At 42.0% G+C, this 13,321-nt stretch overlaps 2 protein-coding genes across 3 annotated transcripts; one reads left to right on the plus strand and one right to left on the minus strand.

Moving 5' to 3' along the window:
- Positions 1-1,040: 1,040 nt before the first annotated feature.
- LOC115633729 lies at positions 1,041-3,226 on the minus strand. 2 transcript variants are annotated; one of them, XM_030531197.1, is made up of 4 exons: positions 3,211-3,226; positions 3,017-3,128; positions 2,791-2,958; positions 1,041-2,727 (listed from the first exon to the last, which is right to left on the minus strand). In XM_030531197.1, the coding sequence occupies exons 2-4, from the start codon at positions 3,054-3,056 to the stop codon at positions 1,523-1,525; spliced, it is 1,413 nt and encodes a 470-aa protein (XP_030387057.1). In that variant the 5' UTR covers positions 3,057-3,128; positions 3,211-3,226; the 3' UTR covers positions 1,041-1,522. The 2 variants fall into 2 exon arrangements, with proteins under 2 accessions (XP_030387057.1, XP_030387058.1); XM_030531198.1 differs by lacking the exon at positions 3,211-3,226 and having other exon boundaries at positions 3,017-3,189.
- Positions 3,227-7,498: 4,272 nt separating this feature from the next.
- LOC115624895 lies at positions 7,499-12,849 on the plus strand. Its single transcript, XM_030519747.1, has 2 exons — positions 7,499-7,688; positions 7,744-12,849. The coding sequence occupies exons 1-2, from the start codon at positions 7,559-7,561 to the stop codon at positions 12,765-12,767; spliced, it is 5,154 nt and encodes a 1,717-aa protein (XP_030375607.1). The 5' UTR covers positions 7,499-7,558; the 3' UTR covers positions 12,768-12,849.
- The last annotated feature ends 472 nt before the right edge of the window (positions 12,850-13,321 follow it).

The raw sequence follows: 13,321 nt of genomic DNA on the forward strand, positions 1-13,321 counted from the left end.
GGGAAATCAAACATCCAAGAGTTGCTGCACTCATATTTACACTCCAGTTAGCACCCTAAGGAGAGCTACGCAATTTACGAATGCCAAGTTGCACTTTTCTGCTTTTACGGAAACATCTTACACGGACACACACACGCACACGCACACTCACGCAGAAGCACGCGCTGCTGTTATGTGGAAGGGATTCGTACAAACATACTTATACGTATTTGAAGGAATGTGTATACACATTATGGCTTGCCCAAGTGTATTTGTATGCACTTATATACTCTAAGAAAGCATATAACTAGAGTTAGAACACACATACACACAAACCCATAGACATACATAAACTCCCCGCTCCATTCACATACCGCCTTGCATACATTTGTAAAACAAATTTGTATTTATATCCTAGCCAAACACCCTTGACACTCGCTAGCGTTTGGTTAGTTTGTCTTTCACTGCTCTTCTGACTTTTGCACATTATGTGCTCCATTTAATGTCTATGTGCCACATGCACATATATGCCCACACAAACACACACACACACACACACATACATACGTGTATGTAATACATACGTGGCAAGCGTCAAGTGGCAATTTACATTAGTTTTATTGTATAAGAAATTAGCAGCATTTAGCAAATGTGCTTCAAGACCAACCAGTCGAAGGAAGTCTTCTAGGCAGGCGTGTATATCCTTTTTGTGCGTGTGCGTGTGAAGTGCGAGCATTTAGATTTGTTTGCTTAAATGGCACTGCCGGTGCCTTAGGCATATCAATTTTGCTCGACGTTCCCATGACATGCTCGGAAAAGCGCGCAAATTGCTGAAAGCGTCAAGGTGAGAAAACAAAATCGATTTTCTAATGAATCCAACTTGAAGTTGGTCGCTCTTTTAATGTGGAAACTCGATAACTACATACATATACTATATAGTTTATTAATATATCCTTTAGGACTCGGAAACATCTGGCGGCTGGAAACGAAGCGATGCTAAGAAGGTTTAGATTAAATTTGAGAATAGTTTACAAACAGTTACAAGGAACATTACAATTAAATAATTGTTTAAATATTTGCGTTTTTTTGTAGTTTATTTTAAATTGTTGTTTTTGTGTTTGTTTAGACCCCGTTTCGAAATTTTGCTTACAATCATGGCTATTATATGTGTGACAAAAGATACTTTAAAATAGCAGTATATTTAAACAAATAAATGATTTAAAGCTTGTTCTAAATTGTTGTGATTTTCGTTTTCTTCACACCCCGTTCTAAAATTTTGCATACAAACATGGTTATTCTAATAAATCTGACAAAACTTAAATCGAAACCCAAATTTGAAAAATAAATTAACAAAACCTTAATTTTACCTTACAAATATTTAAATCCCAACCAAACTACTAATCATTTAAAATCGGATATAATTTTGTGCACCTTCGCTCACTCAAACCAAAAGAAAACTTAATTGTTACCTCAAAAGCTTGTAATTAATTTCCTATTAGTAACAGCCTACTCTCAGGTGTACCCTTTCAGTTATTAATACTGCTCAGACAATGTGACACTCGTTGACCACAACGATATCATCATCGACTACCCCTCCGTTTTTGTCGGTATGATGCTCGTGGTGTATGGGACAGCTGACTACTAGAGCGTCTTCGTTATTTGTCGGTTCAGCTGCTTCCTTTGACTTTGATTTCAGCGTCTCCAATTCCTTTTTCTTCTTAATGTCCTTATGCTGCCCTTTCGACATCTCACTCTGCTCTTTTCCCTGCTGCTTGTCGGCTGGTCCATCCATCAGTAGATGCTCAATGGTTTCATGGTTGTTGCGCAGTGCCATGTCAACGGCGTGGTCAATGAATTGGTATAGGGGAGTGTCTTGGTGACGATGCGACGATTTGGAATCACCTAATGGGGTCTGCTTGTCCCCGTCAAGATCATTGGATGTCTCGGCCATCGGTAGGGCCTCTAGAGGTTGCTGTAATAGCTGCTGTAGCATATAAAGCATGGGTGTGGCCAAAGCTGTAGATGCTCCGGGCGCCTTGTGCTTTGCATGGTGTCTGGCGGCATGGGCATGAGCATGTGAGGGCTCTATAAAACCCTTATCGGCATTGACAACTAATACGCCGCCCAAATCTTGAGCAGCTAAAGTCAGTGGAAGCGGCAGAGACATCAGCTCTGGTCCATAGTTTAATTCCTGCTGCATGCTTTCAATCATCATGTTGGGAGCAACCAATTCGAATTCCTTCAGCTCGTGCTTGCCGTCCGGCGACATCATCTTGTTGTAATACATATAGGGTGGAGCTGCGGGTGCAGCGGCATGGTGGCGGCGACGGCGCTGGATGCGCGACGGTGCGAAGATTGGCAGCTGAGCCAACGCTGGCAGACTATCGTCTATAAACGACATGCGTCGTTTAGATCGATGCATACGCGAAAGATCGATCAAAGATCCTGCATCCAACAAGGCTTCCTCCGCTACATCTATTTTTGGAGCAAAAGGTGGGGACTGCTGTGGCTCCGCAGGAGATAAAGCCTTGGGAGCATTGGCGGCCAAGGTATTGGGAGCTGAAGTAGCTGATGTGGCTGAAAGGCCTATAGCAGCTGGAACTACTGAGACTCCACTAGTGGCAGTCGCAGCCACGCTCTTTCCTTGCGAGCTAGGCTGGACACTGTCCTTAAAAGATTTAATAGATTCACTATTGCCAGTATTTGAAGCAGCAGCGTACGGAGACTTAGCCATGAGTACGCTAGTAGCTGTTAAAAGGCAGAATTTTGTAGATTACCGCATAAGTAATAGAGCGACGAGTTATGTGTTACCTTTAACTAATTCCACTTTAGCCAATGGGCTGTTCGTGCTGCTCTTAGACAATTCGTTTCCTTCTGGTGCTACGACAGCATCAGTCGCTGTAGACGGGCTGACTTGGGTTGGCGTACGTTTAATCCGCAATGCATGACAACTTTCGGGCTGAAGCAGCATTATGCCGCCTATAAAAAACGCTATTGGAAAAAAACTCTGATACAATTAAATAGGAATACGACTCACAGCACAAAATCAGCAAGCAGTTCAAATATCGTTTGTCCATTTTCTCAGACAGCTTTTGAAATCATCCACTGGGTGGTACGTAGTTTAGAAATTTATTTTGAATGAGGCAGTGCTGCAATATTTATGATTTGAAATAATTCCAAAGGTTAACCTAAATATTTTCTCCAAAAAATAATTTTAAAAATTTTGCTCACCTTGCTTTGTTGTTTACAGTACGAGGTCTGTGCGTTAAATGAAAACTTTCAATTGATTTCGAATGACATCGTTTTGAATTTTTTAAGAACGCCTGCTAAATTAAAGGGGTTTTCGAGTATGTTCTTACCCAAATGAGGTTAGAGTACAAATTTAGGGTGCACTTAAATGGCGTGCATATCTGATTCAGAATTAAAAATGGGAAGTTTCATAGCCTTAACAAATAAATACTGGTTTGTTTAAAGAATGTTAAAATTTCAAAAATACTTTTGTATAGCTGAGAGTGAAAAACTGGCAGAGATAGTTTTCTTAAATAAATATTGAAATAATTATACGAATTTCTGCTAGTTGAAAAGAAGCTTAGGCTCTGAGCTTTGACTTTGTGCATGTTCCATTTGCAAACGTTTATTTTTTAAAACTTTATCCACATATTCAAAGGAATTGTATAGGCAGCACGTACTGGTCTGATTTGTATACCCTCGTATATTCCGAGCAGGTATCTATGTGTGTTTGAGTGCTTAAGGGTGTGAGCAGACATAAATGTGTCTGAGCGTGCAGCTATTACTTGATTAAAAAATATTCACAGCCAAAATTGGAAAATTTGTATCAAATCGTAAAAGTGCAGAAGCAAATAGGCAACGCATTTTTAGTACAAACACACACACACACACACACATCCACATATACAGAGAGATAGAGAGTGTGTTCGTATCATACTTCTATGTAACTAATATTTGTGCGTTCCATCTTTGGATGGATGGTGAAAACACGACGCCATTAATAATGCAAAGTGCGTAGCATCCTCCAATGTGGGATGGTGATGGTAATGGCGCTGGTTGACAAAACCTAGCGAGATGTAAATGCAAATTACACTGCGAATGATTTCAGAAATATGCGCTACATCCTTACGAACGTTAAGTGGCAGAGTTTCGATTCATACGTGTATGTGTGTCTGTCCGTTTGTCTGAAAGAGTATCGAGGTATGTTGATTAATTGATAGGGATACAAAACGTTGCATGTGGAATTGTAAACATTGGTAAAGATTGGTCCAAAATCGCTATCTTTAATTGATTGATGAGTTTTTTTTTTGAAATTTCACCAATTTCTTGAAACAAGATGTGTTAGCGACAGAAAACATTTTAGTTACTACACTATCGCCTATCGCATTCGTTTTCCGGAGTTTGTTTGGGGGCGAAGATTTTTAAAATACCGGGAACAGAGCGCAAGGCACTCCAGCTTTTAGAATTTTTCAGTTTCGCTGCTTCGCCTGTGGAAAGAACTAGAATACTGGCACTGCATTCGGATTAGACCTCGATCCCGTTGCCCTTCCTCTTGTTTGTCAACAGGCAATAAGCAGCTCAGCTTTGAGCTGAGTATGGTGCCACATGTGACTGAAAGTCGATTTATTTTCGTGCGTCTGTCAGGGATTTGCATGGGCATATGTGTGTGTGTCCAAATGGCAGCTGACGTCACGCACTCTGCCAGACTTAGCGTTCGACAGTCGCTTTAACTGATAAATGCCTATATTGAAAACGTTGAAGCACTTGGCTTCTACAGATGCGATTAGATCATTTGAAGCCAATATTTACAAAGCAAGAATGTATCATAAGGCCCAGAAACTGCCTGCTATTTGCCCTTTGAAGTTTGTACATAAAGCCACTCGCTAATAAAAAGACTGGACTGGTGTCGCTTTTTATTTGGTCGACCCATGTCCAAATTTAGAAGGATTTTCGACTAGACAGACCTGCTGAGCAAAGCCAAGAAAAGCTGAGAAAGGGAAAGAATGGTACCTCATGAATAATTGCACGCTGTCTGAAGATGTGTATTGATGTCTTGATATATTGTTGCCTGGCTACCTAGCTATGAGCTACAAAAAGCCAAAAGCAGAATTTTCAAATAAAGGCGTAAAGTGACAGGCGGAGTCTTTGTGTTGAGTTCGCTTTGATGTTATCCTTGCCTCCTGTACTCTTTTCCTACTCTCCTAAACGCTGAGCGTTAGCGTGTCGTTTACAGCAAACATTTAATAAGCTTTTCAATTTATCTTTTAGTTGTTGGTGTCGCTCTGGGCAGAAACCGCTTTTACGCAACTCACAGCTAACAGACTGAGTAAGTCTACAGAAGGATTACGCGGTCTGCTCAATATTGCGAACTTATTCTGTGACGCCCTTTGTTAATGGGGACTTAGTGAGTTTTAACTTAAATGCGAATGCGAATAATATTACACAACGAACCAGATTTGCGACGCCAGCGGCGCCCATATTATTAGATAGAAATTTAAACCCACACCCCAATTGCATTGAAATCTTTATTTTTAACTGTAATAAATGGTTGGATTTTTTAATAATATATTTTTAAAGAAGTTAAAAAATGTTGCTGAAACAAACCCAAAAGAAGAATCAAATTTTTGTTGTAAAAACTTCTTCGTTTCAATCGACATAGTAAATTTTTTAAGCTATTTTGTTCTCAATTGAATAATACTGATTGCATCTTCAATTGCTGTTTGAGAAAAAGAGTACAAAATTAAACATTTTTAAACAATTGTGGCTTTTCAGGTGAGTAAAAATATACACTCGAGTAAACAGCAAAAATATGAAGATGTACGAAATGAGATTTAAAACAACCAAAATCCAACCAAATCCAAGAGTGAACATCGGGAGCTGGTTCCTTGAAGTGATTCGCATCATATATATACATCCAACCATACAGTTGAGCGATTCAGAGAAACTCAAACATTCATTAGTTGGTCGTTAATATTCCGATTGTTGACACAAAGTTTTTGGTTTGACACGCCGTCATCATCCGCATTGCCCCTGTTGATATCCTTGTTAGCTTGTTTGCTGCTGTCGTCGGTGTCAGCGCATGGGCAAACAAGTGTTGACTGTGCGCGCCCGGCGACTTAATGTGCAAAGGAATTTAATTAATAACGTTCTTTTCGAGTGCAACACGGCGTAAACTTAATTAAACGTGAATTTGCAAAGCAGTAGCTCAAAGCGCCAATGTCCTCAGTTAAGCATCTCCTCCACAAAGCTCATTCTCCCATTTTTTTAAAGCCGTTCGCCAGTCATAGTCATTCAAGGTTGCATTGGCGCAGGCCACATGTGATAAACTTCCAACCACGAACAACATTTTATCAGCCCGGTTTATTGGCCGCGTATGCGCAACGCTTCAAAGCCAGGGCCCGAGCCCGAGCCCAAGCCCAAGTCCTAGCCCAAACTCAATCCCGATCCAACGGCAGTTGCGTTTTTACGGCTTATGTTAATAGTGAAAAATGCTGAATATTATTGCCCTCGCTTAGATAAAGGGGGTGCGGACAGCAGGGAGGCGAGAGCGTTGGGGTACACTCATAAAACAGCGGGTCGCAGTTCAACTGCCGTTGAACTTTTTATGTTCATGTGTATTCTTATTTATGTGCGTTGTGGCTGCTTATAGCCAACTTGTCTGCAAGGCATTGACTTAGCCCCGAAGGTCTTGCTACATTCAAGCTTTAATTTAAAGGAGCATGCAAAGCGAGTAAAAATATTGCATTTCCCTGGAAGGTCAGGTGACAGGAAGCTGTACATGGCATGGCGGTAAAGGTCAGCAACTGGGCGACTGGGTGATTGCAATGCACAGTTGGATTTGGGAAAGTGTCGACATTTGTCAGCACTGCTCCGCAGCTGCAACTGACAGATGAAATAGCAGCGGTCACTGCAAAAGAAATAAGAAATGAGGCACCGAAAACAAAGGACACAACAATACAATGAATCCATCAGCAGAATAAGCTTAAAAAAGGGTGTCCGTAACCTAACACTTGCGAGACTTGGCGTATACTCGGTTATATATAATGCATTGTCCCAACTTCCAAACACGAAATCAACAAATTTTTAAAAAGCGTTAATATCCAATAAATTAGTTGAATAAGTACCTCACGTTTAATTCAGCATGGTTTGTTTGATCCACTTAGTAAACTATGAATTTAATTTAATTAGTTAAATTAGTTTGTTGTTGGAATTTAAATAGAGATACACCTCAAAGTTTAATTTCGCAAATCATTTTTTCTTAATTGTTTTAAGTTTTGAAGTTGATTACGAATTTACATATTTAAGTTAAGAAAATCTTTTATAATATTTAAGACAGAAACTAAAATTTTGTTTTCTTGTCCCTTTGAAGATAACTTAGTAATAGTAATAATAAAAGCTAAAGCATACATTTATCATTTATACAAATCTAAATAAGTAGTATATGATATTTTAGGGACGTTTCACTTGCTAATGGCAGATACAACATACTGACTTTGCCGTCGAAATTTACATCATACACAATTTTTCTTCGAATCCTTGTAATTTATTTTTTTTTAACTCTAGACTAAAGATGACGAACTTATCTCGCCCTGCCCGACCAGACCAGCGCATTAGAGATTCTTCTAACTCAAATAAAACACCACTTGGTACGAAGCCAGCCACACAGGCAAGCGGCAATTTGCAAAATGTCTCCAGACCCGGTAATAGGATTACATGTTACTTCGATTGCATTCTGTTAATGACAATATTCAACAGCTCAGTTCGGATTGAACAAGAAAACAAGGGTGTGCCCGCCGAAGAAGCATACCGATACCTACACGAAGCAGGAGAGCACAACAAAGCAATTCAAGAATTTAAATTTCTCTGGAACTCGCTCAAATCTTCAATTGACTGTACAAAACCTAGAGTTTCCTGATGTGAACATTAAGCGCACGGATTTACACAAACGAGACGACTGCGGGAAGGGGTTGGTTACGGAAAAAACTGCCGTTGACTTTGAAAGCTCAAGCAACTCACATTTCCGCAATGGCATCGAGACGGTTAAGTTTCGTAAAGGTAAATGTACTAGCACCTCGTCGGATAGTATAGATGGGTCAGGTAGTGCCAGCCAACGGGAATCAGAGCGCCTCTCTGCGCGCCTTGAAGGATTTGTTCAATCAGATGAAATGATTGACTCGCAGCATAAGCAGTCTGATTTAGGATCCCATTTCAAGAGTGAAGAGTGGGCTAAGCCCTGCCCTGGGAGCTATGTTGCCGGCGCCCCGAAGTCTCATATTGGCGTTTGTCCGGAAAACTACGAGCAGCTAGCTAAGTATTCAGCACAGCGGCAGAAGTTCTTCCTCACCCAGGATCCTCGTAAGACTCATTGCCTAACGAACCCGCAGGCGCTGCGCCATAAGACTCTAAACAAGCACCAAGCGTATAAATTAATAACCGAAACTGTCGAGCAAGCGGACAATGTGTGCGGGGAAACCAAATCGGAAAAATCGGACTCTTATCTGTGCGAAGTTATCGATTTGGAGAATCCACTTAATCTTGACTTTCAGGGCATGGACTACAAGATTAACTACCAGCAGGATGAACAGGAGGCACAAAACCAATTGGTCTACTGGCGGGTCACACGTTACATGGATCGACGTCGTGTTAAGCAGCAAACACAAGGTGCGGTAGAAGAAGAACTTAAAAAGGAACGACTGGCTATACCCCCAGCCTTTGCAACCAAAATAAAGGACGAACCATTAGTTGAAGAGACACCTGTAAAGTCGCCGCGGCTGAGCGAGCTTTACCGCTGCGTAGACAAGCCAGCTAACAAGCAAAAGATCAAGGAGGAGCAAAATCGTCGGGCGGCCCGCTACAAAGATATTTATCTGCGCAATAAACAGCGCACAGCCGACCAAGAACAGCTCCGAAAAAAGCAAGAGGCCGCCGCTAGAGAAACTGAGGCCCGTAATGTGGCAGAAATGGACTTGCGAAACGATGTTGCAATTATTGACGATGCTATTGAACGCAGCTTCCGCAAACACGTTGAGATCAAACAGGTTGTACGCAAGCGAAAATTCTTTCCCAAAACTATCGCAGAAACGAACCGCCTTAAAAAAATAATGCACAAAGAGAACTGTATTAGGCGTGACAAGGCTTACGTGAAGCAGCAGTTCTTCTTGGAGCGAACCGGTAAACTCAAAAAATTCCCAGATGCGGAGCTTAAACTGGCATGTGAGGGCTCAATAAATGAAAGTGTCGGCTCTACTCCCAGTGAGCAGAGCAGTGACGACGAAGACTACTTAGATGTTGGAAAAAAGGGTGATTATTTTCAATTACGAGGCTTTCATTTCAAGCATGGCGACTATCTGCGAGGTAAGCTTCATCGCCACCAGATCATGCAAGGCCAGCGGACTGTGAAAGGCTGCCTTACACGCGAAGAATGGCTTAACCAGCTTGCACCGAAGAAACAGCCGATCAAATTAGACGTGGAAGCAGGGATCATTAAAGTTCGGGATCCGGATGATCCAAACTTGAACCTCTTCCCACCAGTCCCAATAATTAAGGAACGGTCCGACAAAAAGAGTGCAGTGCATGAATTCATCTCGCAGGATCTCGGCCTGCACTACCACCGCCAGCTACGGAAGAATCTTAAGTTTGTAAAGCCCAAACTGAAGTATAACGTGAAGAAGTTTAACTTGATTCGCTATGTATTTCCCGAGAAACCATTACAAAATTTGTACGACACTCATGAAGAAGAGGTAGACACTTCCAAAGTGAACACAACAGAAGAATATATAGAGATCAAACGAAAAATCGAAGAGGCACAACATCACAAGGAGAAAATGGCGCGCATGCAGCTAATGGGTCTGCCATGTGTAGACACAATTAAGGACGAAATGCAGTCACCATGTGACCAACAAGGGGAAGATTTTGATCCGGACTGGGTACCCACGCCCGAACCAGAATACAACATGGCAGACTCTAGCGTACCCCAATCACAGCAGGATATCCGTTTGCCTGGAGGCGAGCGTGTTCCCATCGAAAAACGGGGCAACATGCCAGCACCCAAATTTCGAGAGAAAACATTTGTTCAGAACCCTCATCGCCGGCGCGACTACGAAACCGAACGAGTGCCCTCGGCTCAGTTTCACGAGGCTATTAAGACCTCGGGCATGCCAATGCTAGAGAAACTGGTGCCGGATAAAATAGAGTTTGCTAATGTGCGCTCCAAAAAACGGCCCTACACGCATATGTTTGAGGCGCGCCACCACCACGACCACTGGCATCCAACGCACTCGAAAACCGTCCATGTTCATTATCAGACGAAAACAGTGTATCCAGAAATTACGCGGCCCCATAAGAAAGTAAAAAAGGATGCAATACAGTTCATCAAAGCGAATCCGCCGTGCAAAAAGTATTTAAATGTCGACCTTACAAAACAGGAACACGACTTCGATAAAATGATAGCCGAACACTTGGCAACCACCAGAAGTGATGTGAAGGCGACCGCAGGAGAGATGGTTCAGGACTTGTGTCACACCTACGACTTTATTTTTCATTCTCGCGACCCAAAGGAGTTAGCAAAGCTGGACTTTCCAGGCCGTCGAAAGTATATTGAGTTTCTTCGCGAAACCCGGGAGGCAGTATACGGGACTAAGGACATTGAACCAGGCGAGGAGCGGCTGCTTGTAGATCGCAAAGCCATTGTGGCCGATCTTGAGGAGGACTTAAAGAGCATTGAAGAGTGCCTCACTTCGTTGAGCAGCTCAGACTGCACGAATTTGACGGCCGATAGTGGAAGTTTTTTACTTATTGACGGAAAAACAAAGCTACCCCTTGACTACATTCGTAAACCATTGGTGCCCTTTGAGGAGCTACATCGTTCGCGATTTCAGGCGGAAGTTATCGACGCAGAGGCTGAAGATGCCAATCCATATCGTCTACTTCCGTTCTCAGGGCAACACAAAGAGCAAGCAAGTCTATTGGGTCCAAAAGATACGTTCTTTACCTTCAACACGCGCTTAAGAAACGGCTTGCGTCTACGTCTAGAGGTTCCAGTTCCTGATGTCCGAAACACGCTTTTAGGGACTGGCAATCGAAAATACTATGGCGCAGTAATTACAGATCTGGACGAGAACTATATCGACGAGCTCAAGAGCCGTGCTACTGTCAAGACATTCAACTTTAAGTCGGGTATTGAGTTACTTAAGGATGCCATGCGATTAAAGTACGAGTCACTACTGATTCAAGGCCAGATGGTGCGCATGAAGATATACGATCGAATGAACGATAATCACTGGGAGGACATGAATAAAACCAAATTTCTCTACGAGGGACTCTTTGCAAAGTGGGAGAAGAAAGAGTACAATGCGGCAATGTCTATGGTATACCAGGTGAAAAAGTACTACGAGACCACCGACATTCTGAAGAGGCAGCACCGAGACCTGGAGCGTGAGCTTATGATGCTGAACATGGACATAGTTTTCATTGAAGGTCATTGGATACGCTGCATTATGCTCCAAAACTTCCATTATTTATTAGGAGATCAGGAATGGCGAATGGAAAACGATTGGATTCACCGTGTTCCTATAACTAAGACAAATGAAATCGAAGAAGGGCTTGAGGAGCAGGAGATAGAACTAGAGGAAGAGGAAGGCGAATTTGAACTTGAGCCCTATGACCAATCTATAGCCAAACGTTCAATCGTTAATATACGCGTTCGTGACAAGGATGATGCTTGGGCCATACGGGCATTTTATTATGATGTATATATGCAAAATCTGCATCCTATTTTACAGGTTTTTCCAGACGCAGATAGCTTTTTGTTGGGCATTGAGAATCTCAAAAATAAGACCTTCGTTCTATTGCTTGAGATGCACTTTACGCTATCTATTCACACAGAACTGCAGGGCCGCCTCGAAACATTTATCGATTGGTGCGCCAAGGATCTGAAAGAGAAACAAGAGTACGTATCGCGCAAGTCAGCCAAGAAATACTTCATGGAGGATCGCGCAATTGAAATGGAGGCGCGTGTGTATAGTTTTTTGGACAAGCCCATCGAACAATCTTTTGCTGACGATGAGTTCAACAAACACCGATCTATCATTGCCGAGGTATGGCGCCGAATCGTTCCGAACACAGTTCGTGGTTCAGGTGACGGCATGGCTAATCCCGCAGACATGGTAGCCGCTATTAGTGATGTGGTCATGGAAATTCTGGGCAAGTTCGAGCATATGGATATTGCAAAAGTAAGAACTATAGAAGGAAATCTACGGAAACGTCGCCGCTACCTGGAGAAGCTCTCTGCTCAGGCCTACCAAGTGGAAAGGCGCATTGAGATGGAAATGAAGAAAGTGAAGCGCAATTTGGAGCCCCCCTATAAGCCGCCAAAGCGCGTGGGTCGCCTCCCTCGCCTATTCCTAAAAAAGCCAGTGAAAGAACAACCCATTCCGCCAGTGGTTGTCTCAGAGCACACCAAATTTTTCGTACGCGCTTTCAAAGAGGCAGACGATCCCGGTGATACATTCGCCCGCGACTCATTGATGATTGTCGACACAATGCAGGAACAGATCGTTCCCTTCTATTTCGATCACTTTCTCAAAATCCACGGCTACACTCCCAACTACAATTTCAAGACCAACATAGAGCTGCGAGATGGGCCAGAAATAAATCGGTTCCGTGTTCGCGATGTCATACCCGATGTTCTGCAAAAACTGGAGAACTGGGAATTTACACGCAAAAAGATTATGGACGAGAACATACAACGCAACCCAAAAATGTACGAGAACATAATGTAAGCTTGAAGGCAACACTACATTTTTTAATGCCTCGAAAAAGCATTTGTTGAATAATTGTATTTTAGTGTAAAATTAAAAGTTATTGCTTAGATTAAGTGTGCTTACTCTTTTAAGGATTCAATACAGATAAGATAATATTCATGAGAGAGCAAGATCGCTTTGCATTTAAGTTCTATATTGGTCAGAAATTAAAAGTGGCCTTGAGGAGCATTTCAAAGGAAAAAAATAAAAATAAAAAATCAACGTAATTATTAATTTCCCAAAATAGTCAAAGCTAAACAGTACTAAGAACAAAGTATAACAAATAATATTGGCCGTTAGTCAGTCCTAAGCGATCGTCCCAACAAAGAATGTTCAGCGAGTCCTATGCACGAATTTTGGTTGTTGTCGTTTCATCTTTAATAATTTCAGCAACTTTTCGGCATTTCTTGAATATTTTAATTGGTAATAACTGAGCATCAGTGTAACTCTCAGTAGACCATTAGTTATCTATTGTATGTATCCTCCAGCAAGTTTTCCATGCCTTGAAGGGGGAATTGTGCATTGCATGGCTT

This window comes from Scaptodrosophila lebanonensis, unplaced genomic scaffold (assembly GCF_003285725.1).
Source record: "Scaptodrosophila lebanonensis strain 11010-0011.00,11010-0021.00 unplaced genomic scaffold, SlebRS2 tig00000001-arrow-pilon, whole genome shotgun sequence".
Taxonomy (NCBI): Eukaryota; Metazoa; Arthropoda; class Insecta; order Diptera; family Drosophilidae; genus Scaptodrosophila; species Scaptodrosophila lebanonensis.